A 27,962-nucleotide genomic window follows, 5' to 3' on the forward strand; every position below is an offset into this window, starting at 1 on the left:
CATATTTCTAATAGGGGCACATTGTAACGCAGTGTTACAACATGCCCCGCCTGCACAACTGGGATTTAAACCAGGCTAGTGTCTTCTGCTAGTTAGCGAAGCATTAAAGAACTATCTCAACTGTTAAATAACATATTGGAGATTAAAATAATATCAGATTTGTCTAATTTTAAATAAACTTTAGTAAGATAAATTAACTTAAGTAAGAAATTTACTTTTGCTATGGTTTAATAAATGTCTATGGATATCTTCCAAAAAATGTAAAAAAAATTTGCCGCAATTTTTTCTCTATATAGTGTTTATATGACAACCAGTAAATACACCAAGTTTCGTCATGCTATGTGTGTTAAAGTATTTAAAACAAGTGTGTTACAACTAGCCCCGCGTTACATTGTGGCCCGCGCTCATCCCCTACCCCTGGCTCAATGGTTTTGGTTTTTGTGACTGTTTATTTTACTGGCTTTCTGTCAACTGTTTATAATTCTATTATTGTTGTTTAATTCTGTTTTGAGTCGTAACTGTATGTATTTGCTGTTATAGATGTTCAATAAAACATTTTCTTTTCTTTTATGAAATGGAAAACTGGAGGGGAAAATGCACGTGCTAATGCTATCTTGCTAGCCAATTTACATGGGGAGAATGAAAATCAGTCTAATGAAAATAGAGCGAACTAGAGGATACTAAGAAACAGTAAGTGTTAAGACTTCTATCAATGTATTTTTCCCTTTATTCCTCTGTTTTACTCATTTGTGTGCTATTGTAACTGCTGCTCTACTACAGAAATATTGCAAGTTCATGCAACCGATCATCTAAATGTATCAAAATAATAGCATCTTCTGCATATCTAAGCTCATCATCATTGTGATAATAAAAGTATTTTATTAATTTAACCGACTCAACTTACCTGACAGGTGCATGTGCCAGTGAGTGTGCCGTTCCACCTGCACGATCCGTTTCACGCATGCGTAGTAGACGCAGTAGAAAACGCACATGCGCAAATGATAATTCTGTTTTGCGACGATTTACGACACTGCACGATCTGTTCCATGCATATTATTTAAAAAAAAGAAATGCATATTATGTTCCTTATTGTCTTCTGTAAACAACATTGACGTTGGGCTGTTTAATCCGGCCCGTCGAGTATTTAAAAAATCGTCTTAAGATCGCATTCATTTTGCCTTTTTCTTGCAATACTTTTTGCTATATACAGTATATATTGCGTTGCATATATTTGACAATCGGAATACCAGATATTTCATGCCATAGCTAACAAATGTAAAAAAGGAAAAATGACATAAAAGCAGCTCATCATTCATTCGGCGCTGTTGTGGCTGCGGTGTGTCACGTAACAAGCAATGACGCGTCACCATGGAAACCAAACAGACAGCGACTTAAGTGCATAGACTTGTTGTACGTTAATGTTTTTTACTTTTTTGGAAACTCACTGAGAAAAATTTTTTTTGGTAACCACTTGCACACCTGTTTAGTTTTTCCTTAGATTTTTCTGCTATTTAGTTTCTTTGCTCCTCTGGATTTGTGGATGTATCCTGACTGATTCCATTTACCGACCATTATCGCCCGGCTTTCGCTCCACTGTCTGCCATGTACAGAACCCGGTTTTGTTCTGATCTGCCTTTGCTTTTTATGTTTTATTTTATTATACTTAAAATAAATTTGTACATTCGTTTATTTCGTTTTTTTCCACAAATGTATGACTTTTGGAAGTGCAAATTGATTGCCATATGCAGTTTTAATAAAGTTGAATTAACGTAACGTTAGCCTTCTGCCATTTTTACTCTTCTAAGTGTACACTTGCAGGTGTTTTGTTTCTAATTTACTTTAATAAGGATACACAATATTTAAAAAAAGTATAGGCTATAATTATCTAACATCTGACTAATTAAAAATTAACCTCAAAACATAACATGCTAAATGGGGGATAACGTTACACAAATATGCCGCAAGTTGTGCCATCGCATGCGTGGTTCCGATAGTGTAGGAAAACCGTGACGTTTTCTACTACTTAATTACGCGCACGCGTGAAACGGATCGTGCAGGTGGAACGAATCGTGCAGGTGGAACGGATCGTGTACCGCCAGTCTCCTTCCCGCTATTTGATTGACGCGCACGTGCGCTCTAAAGCCACGCCCACCTTTTCACGCTAAATGTAAAACAAAATGGATGTGGGGAATCAAGTTGATCAATTAATCAAATACTATATACACTTTGCATTATGTATTTTCTCCTTCACTGTGATAGCAAATGTATTAAAACTGTTTGAGAACAAGTTTAGTGTCTTGTTAATTTTAATAATACTGATAATTACTGATAATTGCATTTCATTCAATTAATTGATGGAACTCATTGATGTAAATTTCTTAATTATTTTTAATGCCATTTAAAACAAGATATCTTTACACTTCATAGTATTTATATAAACATTAAAAAGAAAGGGGGACAAAATGCTTTCCCTGTCTAACTCCAGCGCATACTCTGACTGGAGCAGACACAGTTACCCCAGTTCACATGCATTGACTGATGATGAGCATACCAACAAGCCAGCATTCTCACTAGAAATTTGGGAACTCCTCTGTTGTGTTACTTATAAAATAATTTTTCATGATTTACACCATCAAAGGCACCATTTAGAGGCATCAATAAAACACATACAAATTGTGGAATTATGCCTGTTATACAAATCTAGAATCTCCTTTAAAGCAAAAGTACACATATCTGTGCCATGTTTAGGTTTAAAACCAAACTGGTTGTCAATGGTTAGGACAAACTGTTCCAACTTGTTCAGTGAGGTCCTCTCCTTGGATAGAATGCTGGCCAGTACAATAGGCCGGAAAGTATCCATGCTATTTATTTAGCCAGCTTTGTCTTTAATAATTGGCACTAACAAGAGTTCAGCAGATATCTTATCCATACCACATGCCTCTAGTGTGCCTGATCCCCGCTGGCACGCATCAACTGAAATATCTAGGCAGGCTTCGTCCATTTCATCGTCTCTGTGTCCTGCTGATTACTGTAACTGTAACACATCCTTTTTACAAAATGGAAGAATTCAGAAAACTCTACCTGTATGTTAGGCAATTTGATGCATTTCTTTTTATAACAGTGGTATAGGGCAACAGCTACAGCACATAGTACAGCTCTCAAAAGTTACAGTAGAGAGCCATCTTAAGTACATCTACCTGTTTTTCTCCCGAAAGGTTCTTATGATCGAGGTGACGGTGAAGCGACTTAAGTTTGGCCTTACTCGTAGCCCAGACTCCCTCATAGTCATACCATGGACAAAGACATGGGCAACTAGAGTGGCACGAATTTCATCCGAGACTTGTCTCCTTGCCCTTCACCTTCCTCCTCCTCCTCCTCCTCTTCTTCCTTCACCTCTTGTTGCCTTGCTTAGTTGAGGACATTTAATATTCAACAATATTATTGATCTGCCTTACTTCAGGTGGACAATGACGCTATTTTCTTCTAGAAACAAACTCTGTTGCATTATTTTCATGTTATCACTGTAAAGCTGCTTTGATACAATCTGTATTGTAAAAAGCGCTATATAAATTTATAGCCAAAAGCCAAGGCAACAGTGGCAGTGGCAAGGAACCAAAACTCCATCAGTGACAGAATGGAGAAATAAACCTTGGGAGAACCCAGACTCAGTCGCTCAGTTCTCCTCTGGCCAATGAGTGAACAGTGTATGATTATGATTCAGGCAGCAATACAGGTCAGAAGTTAGATTTGATCAGAACATTCAGAATATTATCCAGTTCCATCTGGTTGGAAGTCGGAATTTGTTGAGGATCAGTGCTGATGGCTGTCGTGTCGATGAGGCCTTCACAGGGCTGATGAGGCTGGCACTTCAGGGATGCGTCATGGATGGGTCCAGGCGCAGGTCCACTATCTGATCTGGATACGGCCTGGATCCGGCTGACTTCAGTAAACCTCGGAATAAACGGAAAGACTAACATTAGCGTAGATGCTATTCTTCTTATGATGTAACGAGTACATCAGGTGTTATGAGAAGTGTCCCCGATTCCGGCTGACCTAATCTATGCAGCCTAATAATCAATTAACTGATTTGAGTAATAGAAATGTAATGTTCTATATGAATGCCAGGTAAAAGAGATCTAGATTTAAACTGACAGAGTGTGTCTGCTTCCCAGACAATGTTAGGAAGACTGTTCCAAAGTTTAGGACCAACTGGACTTTGTTTATTAAGCGTGCAGGGCAACCACCCAATATGTTTCAATTTACAATGGCTAATAGTGAGCCTACTACTTTGCTTTTTTTTTTTAACTTGGGTGTGTCTCTCATCCATTTCAACCAGCGACACATAGCAACCGTCGCTATGGGTAAACAACACCAGGACTCTGTCTTAGAATTCTGTATTGTCTGGTCCAGAAGAAAAGAATGGTCTACTTTTATAGATCTTTCATCTTAATACTGATTATGAATTAAATAGCCTACTGCAGAAATGTTTATATTGCTTAAAGGGCACCTATTATGACCCATTTCACAAGATGTAAAATAAGTCTCTGATGTCCCCAGAGTATGTATGTGATATTTACATACATACTCTGTATTTTAAATATTTTATATCGTCCAACAGATATTTTTTTACAGCATGTTTAAATTGTCATTTTTTGGGGCTCAGAAAAACGCGCTGTTTTAGTGTGTATCCCTTTAAATGCAAATTAACTGCTGCTGCCGGCCCAGGGGGCGGAGCCTCACGAGCTCGCGCTTCAGTCAGGACAATCTCGTCTGATAATATCAAAACAGAAACTCTCAGTAGCGTGTTCATTTTGACTCGGAGTCGGACAATAATGCCCACAGCGCCAGAGAATATATACTGTATGGAGATTAAACAGGTATAGTTTAGCTTAATTATGGTTAGAACTTATTTGTCATCTGCTTTTATCCACTACTAATACAAGCCTGCTGTAGCAGACCTCGTCCGAATGATGACCAAAATATACTGATGAGTTCAATGAAGTTTATTGTACATCACACAAAAGATGAAGCGTTAGTTTTACTCCAGAGAATCACAGTAAGAGCTGAATAAACACAGTATAAGATGTGAGCATTAAAGTCTTATCCATAAACTCTCTCTCTCTGTCCTTTTCCTATTTAGCACCAAAACTTTGGAACAGTCTTCCTACCAATGTCCGGGAAGCAGACACACTCTGTCAGTTCAAAGCTAGATAAAAGACACATCTCTTTGACCTAGCATTCACATAATACATTATAGAATTCTATAATTCAATGTTAGGCTGCATAGATTAGATCAGCCGGAACCGGGAACACTTCCCATAAATCCTGATATACTCGTTACATCATAAGAAGAATGGCATCTACGCAAATTTTAGTGTCTTTGTTTATCCCGAGGTTTTCCTGCAGCCTGCCAGATCCAGGCCGAATCCAGATCTGACGAAGGACCTTCGCCTGGACCCGATGACAACGCAGTGCTGAAGTGCTAACTAGTCTCTCCCTATGGATGAGAAAGACCAGGGCCCGTATTCATAAAGAATCTTAATGCAAAGAGTAGCTCCTAGTGACAAAATTCTAAGAATATTCTTAGAAATGTGGGCGTTTACTCTTAAATTTAAAGAAAAAATCCTAGTAAAGAAAAAAGTAATTCAGAAAGCATCTTAACCCTTAAAAGAGGTCTTAAGGTCAAAATTGTTAGGAGCACGGACGAGGACTTTTAAGAGGCTTAAGAGTTTCTTTAGCAGAGGAGAAAAATGGCAGAAAGACGAAGAGGGAGAAGAAATGTGTTGCAGACAATGAATAACAGTGAGTTAATAAGACGCTATAGATTAGATCGTGCAGGGATCATGTTTGTGACAGATCTTATGAGAGACGCGCTAACATCTCCGACACAGCACAGAAATGCCATAGCGCCAGAAATGAAAGTAATCACTACATTACGATATTTGGCAACTGGGAAAATTCCATGTTTGATACATTAAAACCAACATTCAAACCACCACTTAAATAGACATGCCAGCAATCAGTGTAATTGGAAAGAGTGGAACAATTTTTATCATTCTAAGCCAATCAAATACCTTATAGGAAATTAACAGCATGGTAAATAAAATAACAAGGATTTATATACACATATATAATGTGTGTGTGTGTGTGAGAACGGTCAAATAGGAAAAATTACGCATGTAATTTCAAAGTGAAGGCTTAGAATAGACCCTATACTTAAAATCACTTTTTTTTTTCCTTCTTGGACAACCAACCAATCACAGTCTTCAAAAGATTGTGTCATACATAGCAACGGGGTCAACCACGCCTCCTTACTAAGATGAAAGTTTTTGGCTTTTCCTTACTCAGAGTTGCTCTCAGATCGGTCCCGAATCGCTTTTAAGCTAAGACTCCTACGTAAAAGTTTTTAAGCTAAATTAAGAGTTTTCTTAGAGGATTCTTAGAATCTTTATGAATACGGGCCCAGAGCCCGTATTCATAAAGAATCTTAATGCAAAGAGTAGCTCCTAGTGACAAAATTCTAAGAAAATTCTTAGAAATGTGGGCGTTTACTCTTAAAATTAAAGAAAAAATCCTAGTAAAGAAAAAAGTAATTCAGAAAGCATCTTAACCCTTAAAAGAGGTCTTAAGGTCAAAATTGGTAGGAGCACGGACGAGGACTTTTAAGAGGCTTAAGAGTTTCTTTAACAGAGGAGAAAATGGCAGAAAGACGAAGAGGGAGAAGAAATGTGTTGCAGACAATGATTAATAAGACGCTATAGATTAGATCGTGCAGGGATCATGCCACAGCGCCAGAAATGAAAGTAATCACTACATTACGATATTTGGCAAATGGGAAAATTCCATGTTTGATACATTAAAACCAACATTTAACCACCACTTAAATAGACATGCCAGCAATCAGTGTAATTGGAAAGAGTGGAACAATTTTTATCATTCTAAGCCAATCAAATACCTTATAGGAAATTAACAGCATGGTAAAAAAAAAAAAAAGGATTTATATACACATATAATGTGTGTGTGTGTGTGTGTGTGTGTGTGAGAACGGTCAAATAGGAAAAATTACGCATATAATTTCAAAGTGAAGGCTTAGAATAGACCCTATACTTAAAATCACTTTTTTTTTCCCTTCTTGGACAACCAACCAATCACAGTCTTCAAAAGATTGTGTCATACATAGCAACGGGGTCATCCCCGCCTCCTTACTAAGATGAAAGTTTTTGTCTTTTCCTTACTCAGAGTTGCTCTCAGATCGGTCCCGAATCGCTTTTCAGCTAAGACTCCTACGTAAAAGTTTTTAAGCTAAATTAAGAGTTTTCTTAGAGGATTCTTAGGATCTTTATGAATACGGGCCCAGTACTTTGTTTAGGCTTGGTTTGTAGGGAATTACAAACCTGCACAGATATATTCGAACTCACATAACTATAGAACCAATTCTTAATGCGCATGTGAACGCCATCAGCGTTTCTCACAGGTTCGCGTTTAAAGTCTGTGTAGAGAGAATGGTGTCATCTTAGTGGCCCCTAATTTAATAACAAATGATCGTTGCGACGGAAGCGAATCAATCAAAACTAACTTTAGCTGAAAAATAACTTTATTAAAGAACTGCTATAAAGCTAAAACAATCTCTGTTACCATAAATTATACGTTTATCTCTGTAAAGCTGCTTTAAAACAATCTACATTGTTAAAAGCACTATATAAATGAGGATGACTTGACTTGACTTAATCTTTTCCCCTTGCACCCTAAGCGTCAGCCGCAGGCACAGGAGCCACACAATCCAGCAGAGAAGCCCTACCCTCCACCCTTGCCAAAAAGAAGAAAACAAAAAGTAAGTAGACATTCCTTGCACCCCATGTGTATATTTGTTTCTTTTCTTTGCACCCCATGTGTATATCAGCAGCCATGTGTTGGGTGTAAGAGTGTTCCCTTTCGTGGTCACTACGAGTTACGTCAGTGATGACGAATGGGGTTTCGCTTAGAAAGCCTATCACCTTTGAGTATATTAAACGAGCAAATGGCAATGAAATGCCATGGGTCTGCGGAATTTGCATAGCGTAACTCCGGCCCACTTCGTGGGTATATAACGAAGTATGCTGGCAACATGCAGATATGTTTTCGCTTCGAAGCCAAGTATTCACTTCACTCCAAGCCAAGCCACAAGCCAAACACACTCTAACGGTCGGATAAGTATGATTTAAACCATGCTAATGCAATTCCACTACTGCCAACATAATTTTCGAGTTGTGGTCAATAGTATCAAATGCCGCACTAAGATCGAGTAACACTAATAGAGAGATACAACCACGATCGGATGATAAGAGCAAATCATTTGTAACTCTAATGAGAGCTGTCTCAGTACTATGGTACGGTCTAAATCCTGACTGAAAATCCTCGCAGATTTCATTTCTTTCTTTTAAAAAGGAACATAGTTGTGAGGATACCGCCTTTTCTAGTATCTTTGACAGAAAAGGTAGATTCGAGATCGGCCTGTAATTGACTAATTCTGTACGATCAAGTTGCATTTTTTTTTAACAAGCGGTTTAATCATAGCCAGCTTAAAAGTTTTTGGTACGTATCCTAATGACAAAGATGAATTAATGATATTAAGAAGAGGATCTATGGCCTCTGGAAGCATCTCTTTCAGTAGCTTAGTCGGTATAAGGTCTAACATACATGTTGTCAATTTAGATGATTTAAAGAGTTTAGTAAATTCTTCCTCTTCTATAGCAATGAATGAATCAACTTTTTTCTTATGGAGACTACAATGCACTGCCTGATGCGATACTGTAGTAGACAGTTGCATAGTTATTATTTTCTCTCTGCTTGGAAACTTCTGGGCTTGAAGCTTTATATTTCGTTAGTTTAGCCACTGTTTCAAATAAATTCCTAGGGTTTTGTTTATTTTCTTCTAATAGGGTTGAAAAATAAGCAGATCTAACAGCTTTTAAGGCCTCTCTGTATGCAATCGAGCTCTCTCTCCATGAAATGCGAAATACCTCTAGTTTTGTTTTCTTCCAGTTGCGCTCCATTTTTCTGGCTGCTCTCTTAAGTGTGCTTGTTGTACCACGGCGTTGGACTATTTTCTTTAATCTTCTTTAAACGCAAAAGAGCAACTGTGTCTTAAGTGCTGGAAAAGAGAGAGTTAAAAGTTCACACAGAGTTCTCGGATGACAGGCCGCGCCGCTCACGAGTCTCGCCACTCTTGTCTTCCTCTGTCACCAGACCCCTGGCAGAGCATGCCCCGTGGAACGCTGGTCCTTCCCTGGCCTCCTCTGTCAGGATGCAGCAAATGACGTGCCCCCACACCGGGTCGCTACGCCGCCCACGTCCGGGCCGGTCATTCCGCTTCGCTGCCCCACCGAGGGTACGTCTGTGGTTCCCATGACCTTGGTTCAGTTCTTGGGAGCCTGGCTAGAGCTTCCCAGACTGGGTCGCGAGAACCATCAGGCTCGGCTACGCGATTCAGTTTGCGCGGTCTCTTCCCCTCTTCAGGCGAGTCCACTATGGTCGGTGGCAATGCTCCTGTCATGAGAGCGGTGGTCGCCACCCTACTGGCGAAGGGTGCGATCGAGATTGTCTCTCCAATCCTGGACCTGCACGTCTTGAACTGCTCCCTTCACATGCTGCCGTTCAAGATGCTCACGGCCAGACGCATCTTCGAATGTGTGCGCCGCCGGATTGGTTTGCAGCGATCGACCTGAAGGATGCCTACTTTCATGTCTCTATTCTACCTCGACACAGACCTTCTGGTCAACTGGGAGAAGAGCAAACTCTGCTCCATGCAGAGGATTTCTTTTCTTGGTATGGAAATCGACTCGGTCGCCATGTGCGCGCAGCAGTCACTGCTGACTTGCCTCCGTCAATTCGAGGGCATATGGCATCCGCAGCCGCAGTAACGCCGCTCGGATTGCTTCATATGAGACAGCTTCAGCTTTGGCTTCGCGATCGAGTCCTGAGGTGGGCATGGCAACACGGCATGCTCCGAGTTAAAGTGACACCGACCTGCCGTCAGACCTTCACCCCGTGGACGAACCTCAGTTTTCTACAGGCCGGGGTGCCCTTAGAACAAGTTTCTCGGCATGTTGTTGTATCAACAGATGCCTCCACCACTGGCTGGGGCGCCATGTGCAATGGACATGCTGCCGCGGGCTCCTGGACAGGACCCCAGCGCCTTTGGCATGTCAATTGCCTCGAGTTGCTGGCTGTACGTCTCGCCCTGCACCGCTTCCGTGCGCTGCTCAGGGGTCAGCACGTACTAGTCTGATCAGACAATACCGCGACAGTAGTGTACAGCTACCGACAAGGTGGTCTACGCTCCCGCCGTATGTCGCAACTCGCCCACCACCTCCTCATTTGGAGTCAGAAGCATCTGAGGTCGCTTCGAGCCATTTATATCCCAGGAGACCTGAACCGTGCGGCCGACGAGCTGTCTCGGCTTCGGCCTCTCCCTGGAGAATGGAGACTCCATCCCCAGTCGGTTCAGCTGATTTGGGATCAGTTCGGGGACGCACAGGTAGATCTGTTTGCCTCCCACGACTCGTCCCACTGCGAACTGTTTTATTCCCTGACCAAGGGCACGCTCGGCACGGATGCACTGGCGCACAGCTGGCCGCGGGGCCTCCGCAAGTATGCGTTTCCCAGACCCTGCGCAAGATCAGGGAGGACGAGGAGCAGGTAATTTTGGTTGCCCCGTATTGGGACAACCGGACCTGGTTCCCCGAACTAGTACTCCTCGCGACAGAACCTCCCTGGCCAATCCCTCTGAGGAAGGACCTCCTTTCTCAGGGACGGGGCACCCTATGGCACCCTCGTCCCGATCTTTGGAACCTCCACGGGTGGCTCCTGGACGGGACGAGGCAGGTTTGAGTTCCCTACCATCAGCGGTGGTGGCTACCATCACTTCCGCTAGAGCATCATCCACGAGACATGCCTATGCGTTGAAGTGGAACCTCTTCGTCAACTGGTGGTTTTCCAGACGTGAAGACCCCACGAAATGCCCGATCAGTGTCGTGCTTTCCTTCCTGCAAGAAGGGTTGGAGCTAAGGCTGTCTCCCTCCACCCTGAAAGTGTATGTTGCCGCTATCGCCGCACATCACGACCCAGTCGAGGGTCAGTCCGTGGGAAAGCACGACCTGGTCATCAGGTTCTTGAGAGGAGCGAGGAGACTGAATCCTCCTCGCCCTCCTCTCGTTCCCTCTTGGGACCCCTCAGTGGTTTTAACTGCCCTGCAGAGTGCTCCCTTTGAGCCTCTGCAATCAGTGGAGCTTAAGTTCCTGTCAATTAAGACAGCGCTCCTGGTTGCATTGGCCTCCATCAAGAGGGTAGGGGACCTGCAGGCATTTTCGGTTGACGAAGCGTGCCTGGAATTCGGGCCGGCTAACTCTCCCAGGATCATGAAAGAGCAGGCCGGTCCGAATTCCAGGCACGCTTTGTCAACCGAAAATGCCTCTCAAGAACCTGATGACCAGGTCGTGCTTTCCCACGGACTTACCCTCGACTGGGTCGTGATGTGCGGCGATAGCGGCAACATACACTTTCAGGGTGGAGGGAGACAGCCTTAGCTCCAACCCTTCTTGCAGGAAGGAAAGCATGACACTGATCGGGCATTTTCTGGGGTCTTCTCGGCAAGAAGAGCACCAGGTGACGAAGAGGTTCCACTTCAACGCGTAGGCATGTCTCGTGGACGATGCTCTAGCGGAAGTGATGGTAGCCACCACCGCTGGTGGTAGGGTACTCAAACCTGCCTCGTCCCGTCCAGGTGCCACACGTGGAGGTTCCAAAGATCGGGATGAGGGTGCCATAGGGTGCCCCGTCTCTGAGAAAGGAGGTCCTTCCTCACAGGAATTGGCCAGGGAGGTGCTGTCGTGAGGAGTACAAATTCGGAGAACCAGGTCCGGTTGTGCCAATGAGGGGCAACCAAAATGACCTGCTCTTCGTCCTCCCTGATCTTGCACAGGGTCTGTGCAAGAAGGCTCAACGCATGTGGGGGAAACGCATACTTGCGGCACCAGTGCGTCCGTGCCGAGCGTGCCCTTGGTCAGGAAGTAAAACAGGTCGCAATGGGATGAGTCGTGGGAGGCAAACAGGTCTACCTGCACGTCCCAGAATTGATCCCATATCAGCTAAACCATCTGGGGATGGAGTCTCCATTCTCCAGGGAGAGGCTGAAGCCATGAGAGCTCGTCGGCTGCACAGTTCAGGTCTCCTGGGATATAAATGGCTCGAAGCCACCTCAGATGCTTCTGACTCCATAGGAGGAGGTGGCGAGCGAGTTGCGACATACGGCGGGAACGTAGACCACCTTGTCGGTTGATGTACGCTACTGTCGCAGTATTGTCTGATCGGACTAGTACGTGCTGGTTCTTGAGCAACGCATGGAAGCGGTGCAGAGCGAGACGTACTGCCAGCAACTCGAGGCAATTGACATGCCAAAGGCGCTGGGGTCCTGTCCAGGAGCCCGCGGCAGCATGTCCATTGCACATGGCACCCCAGCCCGTAGTGGAGGCATCTGTTGAGACAACAACATGCCTGGACTCGATCGCGAAGCCAAAGCTGAAGCGGTCTCATATGAAGCAGTCCGAGCAGCGTTACTGCGGCTGCACATGCCATATGCCCCAAGAGCCTCTGAAATAACTTCAGTAGAACCGCACTCTTGCCCTTGAACTGTCTCAGGCAAGTCAGCAGTGATTGCGTGCGCGCGCTCGCTCGCTCATAAGCTGCGCGCACATGGCGACCGAGTCGATTTCTGCACACATGACAGGGGTATTGCCACCCCACCATAGTGTAACGGACTCCCCGGAAGAGGGGAGGAGATCGTGCGAACTGAATCACATATCCGAGCCTGATGGTTTTCTCGACCCAGCGGGACAAGTTGGGAAGCTCTAGCCAGGCTCCCAAGAACTGAACCAGGGTCATGGGAACCACAGACGTACCCTCGGTGGGGCAGCGAAGCGGAATGACCGGCCCGTACGTGGGCGGCGTAGCGACCCGGTGTGGGGGCACGTCATTTGCTGCATCCTGACAGAGGAGGCCAGGGAAGGACCAGCGTTCCACGGGGCATGCTCTGCCAGGGGTCTGGCGACAGAGGAAGACGAGATGGGCGAGATTCGTGAGCGGCGCGCACTGTCATCCGAGAACTCTGTGTGAACTTTTAACTCTCTCTTTTCCAGCACTTAAGACACAGTTGCTCTTTTGCGTTTAAAGAAGATTAAAGAAAATAGTCCAACGCCGTGGTACAACGAGCACACTCAGGCCCTTAAGAGAGCAGCCAGAAAAATGGAGCGCAACTGGCAGAAAACAAAACTAGAGGTATTTCGCATTTCATGGAGAGAGAGTTCGATTGCATACAGAGAGGCCTTAAAAGCTGCTAGATCTGCTTATTTTTCAACCCCATTAGAAGAAAATAAACAAAACCCTAGGAATTTATTTGAAACAGTGGCTAAACTAACGAAATATAAAGCTTCAAGCCCAGAAGTTTCCAAGCAGCACAGCAGTAATGCCTTTATGAACTTCTTCACTTATAAGATTGATAACATCAGGGAGAAAATAATAACTATGCAACTGTCTACTACAATATCGCATCAGGCAGTGCACTGTAGTCTCCATAAGGAAAAAGTTGATTCATTCATTGCTATAGAAGAGGAAGAATTTGCTAAACTCGTTAAATCATCTAAATCGACAACATGTACTGTATGTTAGACCCTATACCGACTAAGGTACTGAAAGATATGATCCAGAGGCCATAGATCCTCTTCTTAATATCATTAATTCATCTTTGTCATTAGGATACGTACCAAAAACTTTTAAGCTGGCTATGATTAAACCGCTTGTTAAAAAAAATGCAACTTGATCGTACAGAATTAGTCAATTACAGGCCGATCTCGAATCTACCTTTTCTGTCAAAGATACTAGAAAAGGCGGTATCCTCACAACTATGTTCCTTTTAAAAAGAAATAAATGAAATCTGCGAGGATTTTCAGTCAGGATTTAGACCGTACCATAGTACTGAGACAGCTCTCATTAGAGTTATAAATGATTTGCTCTTATCATCCGATCGTGGTTGTATCTCTCTATTAGTGTTACTCGATCTCAGTGCTGCATTTGATACTATTGACCACAACATTCTTTTAAATAGACTCGAAAATTATGTTGGCAGTAGTGGAATTGCATTAGCATGGTTTAAATCATACTTATCCGACCGTTAGAGTGTGTTTGTCTTGTGGAGTGAAGTGAATACTTGGCTTCGAAGCGAAAATATATCTGGATGTTGCCAGCATACTTCGTTATATACCCACGAAGTGGGCCGGAGTTACGCTATGCAAATTCCGCAGACCCATGGCATTTCATTGCCATTGGCTCATTTAATATACTCGAAGGTGATAGGCTTTCTAAGCGAAACCCCGTTCGTCGTCACTGACGTAACTCGTAGTGACCACGAAAGGGAACACTCTTACACCCACTCTAGATTGGTTTGCAGCGATTGACCTGAAGGATGCCTACTTTCATGTCTCTATTCTACCTCGACACAGACCTTCGGGTCAACTGGGAGAAGAGCAAACTCTGCTCCGTGCAGAGGATTTCTTTTCTTGGTATGGAAATCGACTCGGTCGCCATGTGCGCGCAACAGTCACTGCTGACTTGCCTCCGTCAATTCGAGGGCATATGGCATCCGCAGCCGCAGTAACGCCGCTCGGATTGCTTCATATGAGACCGCTTCAGCTTTGGCTTCGCGATCGAGTCCTGAGGTGGGCATGGCAACACGGCATGCTCCGAGTTCAAGTGACTCCGACGAACCTCAGTTTTCTACAGGCCGGGGTGCCCTTAGAACGAGTTTCTCGGCATGTTGTTGTACCAACAGATGCCTCCACCACGGGCTGGGGCGCCATGTGCAATGGACATGCTGCCGCGGGCTCCTGGACAGGACCCCAGCGCCTTTGGCATGTCAATTGCCTCGAGTTGCTGGCTGTACGTCTCGCCCTGCACCGCTTCCGTGCGCTGCTCAGGGGTCAGCACGTACTAGTCTGATCAGACAATACCGCAACAGTAGCGTACATCAACCGACAAGGTGGTCTACGCTCCCACCGTATGTCGCAACTCGCCCACCACCTCCTCATATGGAGTCAGAAGCATCTGAGGTCGCTTCGAGCCATTTATATCCCAGGAGACCTGAACCGTGCGGCCGACAAGCTGTCTCGGCTTCGGCCTCTCCCTGGAGAATGGAGACTCCATCCCCAGTCGGTTCAGCTGATTTGGGATCAGTTCGGGGACGCACAGGTAGATCTGTTTGCCTCCCACGACTCGTCCCACTGCAAACTGTTTTATTCCCTGACCAAGTGCACGCTCGGCACGGATGCACTGGCGCACAGCTGGCCGCGGGGCCTCCGCAAGTATGCGTTTCCCAGACCCTGCGCAAGATCAGGGAGGACGAGGAGCAGGTCATTTTGGTTGCCCCGTATTGGGACAACCGGACCTGGTTCCCCGAACTAGTACTCCTCGCGACAGAACCTCCCTGGCCAATCCCTCTGAGGAAGGACCTCCTTTCTCAGGGACGGGGCACCCTATGGCACCCTCGTCCCGATCTTTGGAACCTCCACGTGTGGCTCCTGGACGGGACGAGGCAGGTTTGAGTACCCTACCATCAGCGGTGGTGGCTACCATCACTTCCGCTAGAGCATCATCCACGAGACATGCCTATGCGTTGAAGTGGAACCTCTTCGTCAACTGGTGGTTTTCCAGACGTGAAGACCCCACGAAATGCCCGATCAGTGTCGTGCTTTCCTTCCTGCAAGAAGGGTTGGTGCTAAGGCTGTCTCCCTCCACCCTGAAAGTGTATGTTACCGCTATCGCCGCAAATCACGACCCAGTCGAGGGTAAGTCTGTGGGAATGCACGACCTGGTCATCAGGTTCTTGAGAGGAGCGAGGAGACTGAATCCTACTCGCCCTCCTCTCATTCCCTCTTGGGACCCCTCAGTGGTTTTAACTGCCCTGCAGAGTGCTCCCTTTGAGCCTCTGCAATCAGTGGAGCTTAAGTTCCTGTCAATTAAGACAGCGCTCCTGGTTGCATTGGCCTCCATCAAGAGGGTAGGGGACCTGCAGGCATTTTCGGTTGACGAAGCGTGCCTGGAATTCGGGCCGGCTAACTCTCACAGGATCATGAAAGAGCAGGCCGGTCCGAATTCCAGGCACGCTTCGTCAACCGAAAATGCCTCTCAAGAACCTGATGACCAGGTCGTGCTTTCCCACGGACTTACCCTCGACTGGGTCGTGATGTGCGGCGATAGCGGCAACATACACTTTCAGGGTGGAGGGAGACAGCCTTAGCTCCAACCCTTCTTGCAGGAAGGAAAGCATGACACTGATCGGGCATTTTCTGGGGTCTTCTCGGCGAGAAGAGCACCAGGTGACGAAGAGGTTCCACTTCAACGCGTAGGCATGTCTCGTGGACGATGCTCTTGACCTGTGAATACTTGGCTTCGAAGCGAAAATATATCTGGATGTTGCCAGCATACTTCGTTATATACCCACGAAGTGGGCCGGAGTTACGCTATGCAAATTCCGCAGACCCATGGCATTTCATTGCCATTGGCTCATTTAATATACTCGAAGGTGATAGGCTTTCTAAGCGAAACCCCGTTCGTCGTCACTGACGTAACTCGTAGTGACCACGAAAGGGAACACTCTTACACCCACTCTAGATTGGTTTGCAGCGATTGACCTGAAGGATGCCTACTTTCATGTCTCTATTCTACCTCGACACAGACCTTCGGGTCAACTGGGAGAAGAGCAAACTCTGCTCCGTGCAGAGGATTTCTTTTCTTGGTATGGAAATCGACTCGGTCGCCATGTGCGCGCAACAGTCACTGCTGACTTGCCTCCGTCAATTCGAGGGCATATGGCATCCGCAGCCGCAGTAACGCCGCTCGGATTGCTTCATATGAGACCGCTTCAGCTTTGGCTTCGCGATCGAGTCCTGAGGTGGGCATGGCAACACGGCATGCTCCGAGTTCAAGTGACTCCGACGAACCTCAGTTTTCTACAGGCCGGGGTGCCCTTAGAACGAGTTTCTCGGCATGTTGTTGTACCAACAGATGCCTCCACCACGGGCTGGGGCGCCATGTGCAATGGACATGCTGCCGCGGGCTCCTGGACAGGACCCCAGCGCCTTTGGCATGTCAATTGCCTCGAGTTGCTGGCTGTACGTCTCGCCCTGCACCGCTTCCGTGCGCTGCTCAGGGGTCAGCACGTACTAGTCTGATCAGACAATACCGCAACAGTAGCGTACATCAACCGACAAGGTGGTCTACGCTCCCACCGTATGTCGCAACTCGCCCACCACCTCCTCATATGGAGTCAGAAGCATCTGAGGTCGCTTCGAGCCATTTATATCCCAGGAGACCTGAACCGTGCGGCCGACAAGCTGTCTCGGCTTCGGCCTCTCCCTGGAGAATGGAGACTCCATCCCCAGTCGGTTCAGCTGATTTGGGATCAGTTCGGGGACGCACAGGTAGATCTGTTTGCCTCCCACGACTCGTCCCACTGCAAACTGTTTTATTCCCTGACCAAGTGCACGCTCGGCACGGATGCACTGGCGCACAGCTGGCCGCGGGGCCTCCGCAAGTATGCGTTTCCCAGACCCTGCGCAAGATCAGGGAGGACGAGGAGCAGGTCATTTTGGTTGCCCCGTATTGGGACAACCGGACCTGGTTCCCCGAACTAGTACTCCTCGCGACAGAACCTCCCTGGCCAATCCCTCTGAGGAAGGACCTCCTTTCTCAGGGACGGGGCACCCTATGGCACCCTCGTCCCGATCTTTGGAACCTCCACGTGTGGCTCCTGGACGGGACGAGGCAGGTTTGAGTACCCTACCATCAGCGGTGGTGGCTACCATCACTTCCGCTAGAGCATCATCCACGAGACATGCCTATGCGTTGAAGTGGAACCTCTTCGTCAACTGGTGGTTTTCCAGACGTGAAGACCCCACGAAATGCCCGATCAGTGTCGTGCTTTCCTTCCTGCAAGAAGGGTTGGTGCTAAGGCTGTCTCCCTCCACCCTGAAAGTGTATGTTACCGCTATCGCCGCAAATCACGACCCAGTCGAGGGTAAGTCTGTGGGAATGCACGACCTGGTCATCAGGTTCTTGAGAGGAGCGAGGAGACTGAATCCTACTCGCCCTCCTCTCATTCCCTCTTGGGACCCCTCAGTGGTTTTAACTGCCCTGCAGAGTGCTCCCTTTGAGCCTCTGCAATCAGTGGAGCTTAAGTTCCTGTCAATTAAGACAGCGCTCCTGGTTGCATTGGCCTCCATCAAGAGGGTAGGGGACCTGCAGGCATTTTCGGTTGACGAAGCGTGCCTGGAATTCGGGCCGGCTAACTCTCACAGGATCATGAAAGAGCAGGCCGGTCCGAATTCCAGGCACGCTTCGTCAACCGAAAATGCCTCTCAAGAACCTGATGACCAGGTCGTGCTTTCCCACGGACTTACCCTCGACTGGGTCGTGATGTGCGGCGATAGCGGCAACATACACTTTCAGGGTGGAGGGAGACAGCCTTAGCTCCAACCCTTCTTGCAGGAAGGAAAGCATGACACTGATCGGGCATTTTCTGGGGTCTTCTCGGCGAGAAGAGCACCAGGTGACGAAGAGGTTCCACTTCAACGCGTAGGCATGTCTCGTGGACGATGCTCTAGCGGAAGTGATGGTAGCCACCACCGCTGGTGGTAGGGTACTCAAACCTGCCTCGTCCCATCCAGGTGCCACACGTGGAGGTTCCAAAGATCGGGATGAGGGTGCCATAGGGTGCCCCGTCTCTGAGAAAGGAGGTCCTTCCTCAGAGGAATTGGCCAGGGAGGTGCTGTTGCGAGGAGTACAAATTCGGAGAACCAGGTCCGGTTGTGCCAATGAGGGGCAACCAAAATGACCTGCTCTTCGTCCTCCCTGATCTTGCACAGGGTCTGTGCAAGAAAGGCTCAACGCATGTGGGGGAAACGCATACTTGCGGCACCAGTGCGTCCGTGCCGAGCGTGCCCTTGGTCAGGAAGTAAAACAGGTCGCAATGGGACGAGTCATGGGAGGCAAACAGGTCTACCTGCACGTCCCAGAATTGATCCCATATCAGCTGAACCATCTGGGGATGGAGTCTCCATTCTCCAGGGAGAGGCTGAAGCCATGAGAGCTCGTCGGCTGCACAGTTCAGCTCTCCTGGGATATAAATGGCTCGAAGCCACCTCAGATGCTTCTGACTCCATAGGAGGAGGTGGCGAGCGAGTTGCGACATACGGCGGGAACGTAGGCCACCTTGTCGGTTGATGTACGCTACTGTCGCGGTATTGTCTGATCGGACTAGTACGTGCTGGTTCTTGAGCAACGTATGGAAGCGGTGCAGAGCGAGACGTACTGCCAGCAACTCAAGGCAATTGACATGCCAAAGGCGCTGGGGTCCTGTCCAGGAGCCCGCGGCAGCATGTCCATTGCACATGGCACCCCAGCCCGTAGTGGAGGCATCTGTTGAGACAACAACATGCCTGGACTCGATCGCGAAGCCAAAGCTGAAGCGGTCTCTATGAAGCAGTCCGAGCGGCCTTACTGCGGCTGCAGATGCCATATGCCACAGGAGCCTCTGAAATAACTTCAGTAGAACCGCACTCTTGCCCTTGAACTGTCTCAGGCAAGTCAGCAGTGACTGCGTGCGCGCGCGCGCTCGCTTATAAGCTGCGCGCACATGGCGACCGAGTCGATTTTTATATAGAGAAAAGAGATCCTCTGCAGGGGGCAAAGTTTGCTCTTCTCCTGGTTGACCCGAAGGCCCAGACGGGCTAGGTGCCGGAGCACTAGGTCCCTGTGTTCGCAAACCTGGTCTCGAGAGTGAGCTAGGATCAGCCAGTCGTCGAGATAAATCAGGATGCGAACCCCATGTTGCCGTAGCGGAAAGAGGGCTGCCTCGACGACCTTCGTGAAGACGCGAGGAGACAGGGCTAGACCGAATGGGAGAACTGCGTACTGATATGCCTGCCCCTCGAAAGCAAACCGTAGGAATGGTCTGTGTTGAGGAAGGATGTTAGAGGCTAAAAGCAGGTTTAAAACTTGCCCCATTTAAGTCAACAGGGTACAAATTTTAAAAAGAGGATAACATGGTGTAGGCAACACCGATTTTTGTCGTTGTTCTCTGTACTGACAGCACTCCAAATTTACAAAAAAATTAGCTCAATGTTAAAATTGACCGGAGTTCTCCTTTAAAGTGGCCTCCAGTCAGTTTAGTACTGTTCAATAGCTGCATTGTTAGCCTAAACATAATTCACAATAAGAAAAATATGACAGTACTTTAAAATAAATTAAAATGACATGTGAAGGCCAAATACGGTAACCCACACCCCCATACCCATGGACACTGACTCTCTAACCATTAGCCCACGACTGCCCTAATGGACTGGAATGAATAGTTTCTGGCTCTGTTGTGCTACTCTACGTCTGACCTCAATAATAGATGGGATCTCCTGCCTGCCTTCATTCTAGCACTGATAACTGAACCACTCATGCTGTAAGATGTGCTCTAACGTCGGCCGTTTCGATGGACGGAGATTCAGACACTGGCTAATCAGATCTTCGCATGCTGTTCAAGTTTGGAAGAGAGAGAAGGTTAGTCAAGACCTTGTTACACACCAAAGCTGACATGTGGGAAAATGTCTTCTGAAATATGTGATGAATATAAGCTATATGTAAATGTAAGGTATATGGAGACATTAGCGTAAAAATTGTATTCCATGTCTTTTTTTCTGTTTAACAACATTTTGTCAGAGGCTTTGTTTGTGAATTTATGAATGTCTATTCTCTCACCGTTGGATAAGTCAGGATTCCAATCAGGACAGGCGTTTACTATGTCCCTTGGATTAAAACATGGCAATCTTCCTTTCACCATCGAATTCAGCACAATGCCTAGAGCCCAGACGTTTGTTGGGACGGCGTGGTATTTGAGCTGTGTGAAGACCTCTGGTGGGCAGTAGTCTTTTGCTCCTGTAAGCAAGACATTTTATTACCAATACATTTCCACAATAAAAAATTAAAAAACATAATACAAAATGCCAACTCACCTAAATATGCAGCACTGTTGTAGCTATTTCCATCCACTAGGTGAGCGAGGCCAAAGTCAATCAACTTGAGCTCCATACTGTGTGTGTTCACCAGGATATTGTCTACATGGATGTCATTATGAAACACGCCGTGGTCTATGCAGTGTTGCACTGCCAGGACTAACTGGCGCATTAAGCCACGTGCGATCTCTTCATTCAGTCTGAAACAGTCAGTGATGACGTATCGCAAGACTTTGCACGGTTGAGGGAACTCCAAAACGAGTGAGATGAAATCGGGCCGATCAAACCACTCATACATTTCTATTACGTAGGGGCTTACTGGAGGACGCCTCAACAATAGCATCATCGCCACTTCTGTAGCCAGAGGTCTGGAACAATCACGCTACAGAAAAAGAGAACAAGACAGCAAAAGGTTAGTTGGCTATAGATTTAAAGAACACATGTAGTTGTATTTAAATTACTTTACATTACTTTTATTTTTTTTTATTTTTTTTTATATGGATATTTTTCCATAAAAAAATGGAAAAGCGCATGGCTTCGCTTCAGAAGGCCTTTATTAACCTCCTGGAGCAGTATGGAGCACTTTTATGATGGATGGATTTTTTGGGCTTCAAACTAAAAAATGGTACCATTCACTCCCATAATATTTTTTTATATAACTCCGATTGTGTTTGGCTGAAAGAGGAAAGTCATAAACACCTAGGAATACTTGAGGGTGAGTAAATTATGGGATCATTTTTGGGTGAACTAACAGTTTAAAGGCACACTATGTAATTTTTCGCCGCTAGAGGTCGCTCATTCAAAACAAAGGCGTAGCTTGATGACGCCTTGATTTCGCAGAATCATGGGGGTTGTTGTCTTCACCTCTACAGCCGGTGGAGAATACGACGGGACTAAAATGGTAAATATGCTACTTGCAGTAATTCAAGAAAACGAGATTTAAACAAAAAGACTGTGTAGAGCTGTATAACAATGATTAGTTTTCTGTCGATGAATATATACAAACAGCTGCTCACCTGACTAATAAAACACATTATATATATTAAAGCGTCTTTGGTGTTTCCGTGGGAATAAAACCGGAAATCGAAGGAAACGCGGGTATGATGGCATTGACAGACGACCCATAGGCACTGTCCGTGTCCTGGTTAAAACTGCTTATTTCTCTGGATTTAAACATTCTTAGAATCATTTGGGATGATGCAAGTACACAAATCAACAAAATATATAACATTGTTCAATTGGTTTTTGTACATTTTAATCAAAAAATCTTACATAGTGTGCCTTTAAAGGAATAGTTCACTTCAAAATGAAAATTCTGTCATCATTTACTCTCCCTCACGTTGTTTCTCACTTGTTCAGCAGAAGAAAGAAACTCATACAGGTTGTATGAGTTTCTTTCTTCTGCTGAACAAAAATTAAGAAGATATTTTGAAGAATGTTGGTAACCAGACAGTTGATAGACCCCATTGACTTCCATAGTAGACAAATAAATACTATAATGGGGCCCATCAACCGTTTGGTGAAGCGAACTATTCCTTTAAGTGCAATAAGCCATGAAAAAGAAGTCAATTTGGTACTCGCGATCTGTTTGAGAGGCAGCTTTATGAGAGCATCACTTATATAGATCAGTGGTGCGTGTGCTTTTGGTGTGAGGCTGTGAGCGCGAAACCTGTGGGAATGAGTGAAATTATGTACAATTCAAGCACTATTCAACCGGAGCGATTGAGACGAGCGAGTGACAGGAGGCGGGTGTGTGTCTGTCGGAGAGAAAAGAGCGAGAAAGCCCAGCTGGTATCGGTGTATCGATACTGCAGAAAAGCAGCATTGGAACCATTTCAGAATCAACAGATAAATTTCGAAATATCAATATTTTTGCCAACACTATTTAACAGAGTAAATATAAAATAACTAAGTAAGTTTTGATACTTACAATTAAAAGATGACGCTCAGCATCTCTTTTGTGAATAATTTTAATGGCAACCTACAAAAAAAAGAAAAGAAAAACATTATAAATTTTTTCTCAAATTCAAGTTTGGATCAATTGGACATGGAGAGCAAAATTTTCAGTAAGAGTGCGTTACCTCTTGCTCATCGGATTTACGGATTCCCTTGAACACCGTGCTGTAGCTTCCCGATCCCAGGATATTTTTCACCTCGTAGAAAGTGTTCAAAGATCCTGAAAAACAGAAGAGGTTGCTGGTTCCTTCTTGTCTCATAATAACATCCAATATAAAATCAATTCAACGAATGTGTCTCTTATCAAACTCATAAAACATTGCAACAAGTAAACTATATACGCAGGGTTAATGTTTGCAGTTCTGTTAAGTTATATTAGGTGTCATCAGAATTACAAAGTAATAGTACTTAAAAAAAATAAAACAGATGATAAGAAACAGGGCAGAACTGACAGCAGACTCACCATTATTTGGCTCACACTCGGAGGGACCAGGGACAGATGACGGCTCGGGATCAGACTGATGTGGAGTCGACTGTGGTGTAGGAGTCATCATTCTTGTCCGTCTGAAGCGGGGGAAAGTTTGCTTTATGAGCTTCCATGCTCTCCTGGAGAACGCATGGATTGTGCTCCTCCTTCTGCCTCGTGTATGAACTTCTTAATTGTAGAAAAACAAAGCGGAAAATATTAGAAACATGTCTGACCACAGATTAAAGTCACCATTAAATCAAAATTGACAATTCTTTTTTTTTTTTTATGGAATATTGCATTGTTTATTATTAACGATTTATCCATTATTATTTATTTTTTGTAAATAACCTTTAATTAGAGTGAATAGAGTTTAAATAGAGTGGTGCAGGTGTGCACCAATACAATGCATGTGAGAAACTTCAGCAGAATGACACATCGAAATCATGTGCACAACTACATTCTGCCTAAATACTGCATAAATGGCGATCACACCTGACCGACCTGCTCGAGGGACTAAAACAGAGCGAAACTGTATCTAGGTGGTGACATGAGAGCTGACAGTCCAGGCCATTGCGCAAAGTATGGCTCATACTCCATGATGGATCTCAGCACAAACAAAACTGTTGATATCCAGCTCGTACAGGTAAATAGATTATAAAAACCAAGTAGGCAGTAATTGCCAGGGAGACTCTTGGGACATTTTGAGAAATTAATTCAATTTCATACTTTAGAAGTCTGTATTTAAAAGAAATCCCCCAAAAAGTCCCACCCTACAGTTGTTCTTGTCTGATAAGCTGTTTCACTCGCATACACATTAAAAAGGGAAGAAAATAAACGTACATTTCATGCATATGTTAAAGGTCAATGATTGTCTGTCAAGCACTAAAGCATGTTTACATAGAAACACAGCTGCACCACTTCGTTTCTTCGTTGCAAAAAGTAATTCAAGTATTTCCCAACATTTTATTGTTTTAAAAATTTCTAAAGTTAATTTTGCTACAGTTTTTCTCAATTGTTTACACACAAATACTGGTACGTGAGACACAATGACCACAACATGTAACTCATTCATCACCCCCCTGAACCAGTTCTGCTAAACTACAAGCACAATTCCTGCTTTACACTACAATTGCAGTTCTAAAACACACCTTTTTCAAAACACCACACACAATTATCTGCTTTTGGCACAATTTTCATGCAGAAAATCTCTTGTTTTCACAAGGAACACACTGCCATTCAAATATGCACACTGACTCATCACCAGTGTTGGGGAAGTTACTTTTAAAAAGTAGAGTTTGCTCGTTACTCGTTACTTTTTAAAAAAGTAATCCGTTACTTTACTTAGTTACCCCGTTTGGAAAGTAACTTTTTACGTTACTCGTTACTTTTACGTTACTTTTATGTTGCTTGACTTTGGGCAGAACCCAATATCTGTTCCTAAATATGTAGACATAAAGTTATACAATGGAGGACATAACAGGTAATTATTTTGTGCTCTTTATTATAAAAAATAGTATCAATTTCAAAAGAAAAAAAGTCCTTCTCATTGGCGCTGCTGTGTGCGGCAACTTTTATTCTTAGCCGGCTCTGCATCATGGGGTAGAGTGCGACACTCCGCGATGAGCCGCGTGCTCGCGCCACTTCTCTCCGCTCCGCTTCCCCTATCCACCGAACTTTAAATTTCGGCAACAGCCAATAAAGCTTCCCTGCTCTCTAACACCGGTGCGAATCGCGTCTTGATAGCATAGGACAAAATGATATAGAAGACATAAGCTTAGTTTTCAGACTACGACTCACTCTATCAAGGGAGTAGGAGAAAAAAAATATTTTGAGAGAAAAAAAAATATTTTGTTTAAAAGTACACATATTCAAGCTTTCTATATATTTCTCAGGTCTGTGAGACAAGTAGCTTATGAGTTTCGGTTCATTTACAGTATGGAGAGGAGCTCCAGTTCACGCGCTGGTGCCGTCATGATTATTTTGCATGCCATATTTACTTATTTATTAAATTCAGGCAATTAATTGGTTGGTAAAACATTGATTAAAATTAAGATACAATTACAAAACGAAATTCGTTTTAAAGAAAGTCTTTCTACAAAAACAAACTTAATAAAGTGGTCTAAATCATGTCTGCCCACTCCATTTATCTCCCGATATATTGCACAAAATTATGATCTTACTCATGCTTTTCACTTTTCATATAATCAACATAGAAAAAAAATATATATTTTTTTTTTATTTAAACATAAATATGAAACTAAATAGTTTTCTTTAATTTACTTCTTATTAAATTCAGGCAATTGGTTGATAAAACATTGATTAAAATTAAGATACAATTAATACAATACGAAATTCACTTTAAATACAGGTTTTCTACAAAAACAAACTTAATAAAGTGGTCAAAATCATGTCTCCACACTCCATTTGTCTCCCGATATATTGCGCAAATTTTTTATTTTATTTAATTTAAACATAAATATGAAACTAAATCGTTTTCTTCAGTTCTCAACAGTTCTCTTCTCTCAAGCGCGCAGCTGAGGCAGTGTCGCTGTCAAATATATCCATGGGAAAAGTAACGTTGCGCCGAATTGAAAAAGGAACTAGGTTTCGTTACCAAATTTTTAGTAGTAGCGCGTTACACTACTTTTTACCCAAAAAAGTAGTTACGCTACTGTAACGCGTTACGCGTTACACACAACACTGCTCATCACATGGGCAAACACCCGTCACACAGTTTTACAATTAGCAATCAGAGCTTTAGCATAAAAGGGCAACAGGTGAGCTCTTCAATGGTGCAATGGATGCCAACATTGGATTTTTTTTTAAAATTTTTTACTGTAACTGTATACAGCCAATTCAATTCTTCTGTTGTTTTGTATGTAGACCACTGTATGTGCAACTTTGTGTTGGTTGGGATGTACACTGTATACATTGTTTTTGTGGGAAAAATTAAATATATGTGTTACCGTGTATTTGTGTGTTCTGAGTATAAAAACAATATTCTAAAATATTTTACAACACACTTATGTATGTACTGTCTGTAGTAAGTGTAACACTGAACCAAAAAAAAAAAGGCCTAAGTCATTATGATGAATGGAGAAGAAGTGTTTTCCATTCATCATAGTGTTTTACATTGAGCACTTCAGTGTTCAACTGGTTCTTATATATGATGGTTTGTGTGTGTCATTTGAAAACAAAATACCATTTTGAGAAGAAATAACATTGTTTTGAATGTAAAGTGTAATTTTACAGGGAAATTGAGGGGTTTTGCCCATTGTGTGTGTGTTTTTCTAGTATTTGTGTGTAGAATTCTGAGAATATGAGGCATGCTTTCAGAAAATGTGTGTAAACAATCGAGAAAAACTGTAATTAAACTCGCACCTGCTGGGCTTTTCTTCTCACTATCTTTAGGAGAAGCTGTTGTTGACTCGACAGGCTGTAGTTGTGTGTCACTGTCAGCTGTCAGTGAACCGATTCTACACTCGTTTTCGACCCAGTTGCTGCTCGTAGTTTCCCCATGCAGTGACATCTCCTGCGTCATCTGCACTGCCCTCGGGCACGGGTACTGGTGCTGTGGATATCTTGCTGCCAGATGTGGAAATATGTTTGAGAAGACTGGTTTTACGGTGTGTTTCTGTCCGCAGACGTTCGTATCTCAAAGCAAACTCGCTGTGGGAGTGTATTCACACACTCTCTCTTTACACTGCTGTGTGACGTCACAGTAACACAAGCGCGTTCGAAAGTGGGGTGTAGAAGCCTATTTTAAAAGTGCGCATTTTAAAAGTTGAGTTGATTTTTCTTGGACACCATGGGAGGCAGTGCGATGATCTTGAACTGGATTTGCTGTCAGCGTTTTTATGTCTAAAGTCTCCCTGTAGCAAACTGAAAATATAAGTTTTGTATTTCCTACATTATTAAGTAATCTAAATGTAATCCTGCACAATTTATTTATTGTTTAAGGATGTTTAACCATATAAAATGAGTCATGTTGAAGCTAAATAAAGTAAATGTTTTCTCTGGAAACTCCGCCCCCTGAAAATACACTTTGCGAGGGAAAAAGTCCGCTGCAATCGCCATTTTGTCTCCGTGGATCTGCAGCTCTACAATGTGAAGGTAAAACTAATTACAAAACATAAATGTAAATGAACAACTCTTACTCATTTAAAGGTCAATTGTTGCTCCGCTGTGTCTGTCATCTTCAGAAATAAACTCAATAAGATTAGCACTGCTCAGCACAGCATAGTTTTGAATGTGGTGCTTTTCCTGTAAATACAATTATCATGTTTTATGTATGACCACACACATACATTTTATTATGCTGAAATTGTATTGTTTTCACAATTTTAATAAATTAATTTAATGGTTTTCTAAAGTCTTTTTTAATCCATGTTGATCACTTAAATGAGTTACACTTTAAAATGGCCATTTCCCAAACTGGGGTTTGTGCATTT

At 44.2% G+C, this 27,962-nt stretch overlaps 1 protein-coding gene across 2 annotated transcripts; it reads right to left on the reverse strand.

The window, feature by feature from the left end:
* Window positions 1–2,106: 2,106 nt before the first annotated feature.
* On the reverse strand, window positions 2,107–27,500 carry LOC309476622 (serine/threonine-protein kinase pim-2-like). 2 transcript variants are annotated; one of them, XM_082139751.1, is made up of 7 exons: window positions 26,893–27,500; window positions 23,506–23,697; window positions 23,168–23,262; window positions 23,017–23,067; window positions 21,087–21,468; window positions 20,833–21,009; window positions 2,107–2,161 (listed from the first exon to the last, which is right to left on the reverse strand). In XM_082139751.1, the coding sequence occupies exons 1-7, from the start codon at window positions 27,050–27,052 to the stop codon at window positions 2,157–2,159; spliced, it is 1,062 nt and encodes a 353-aa protein (XP_081995877.1). In that variant the 5' UTR covers window positions 27,053–27,500; the 3' UTR covers window positions 2,107–2,156. The 2 variants fall into 2 exon arrangements, with proteins under 2 accessions (XP_081995877.1, XP_081995876.1); XM_082139750.1 differs by lacking the exon at window positions 2,107–2,161 and having other exon boundaries at window positions 20,248–21,009.
* Between the last annotated feature and the right edge of the window lie 462 nt (window positions 27,501–27,962).

The sequence above is a fragment of the Leuciscus leuciscus genome (assembly GCF_965113295.1).
Source record: "Leuciscus leuciscus genome assembly, chromosome: 15".
Lineage (NCBI taxonomy): Eukaryota > Metazoa > Chordata > Actinopteri > Cypriniformes > Leuciscidae > Leuciscus > Leuciscus leuciscus.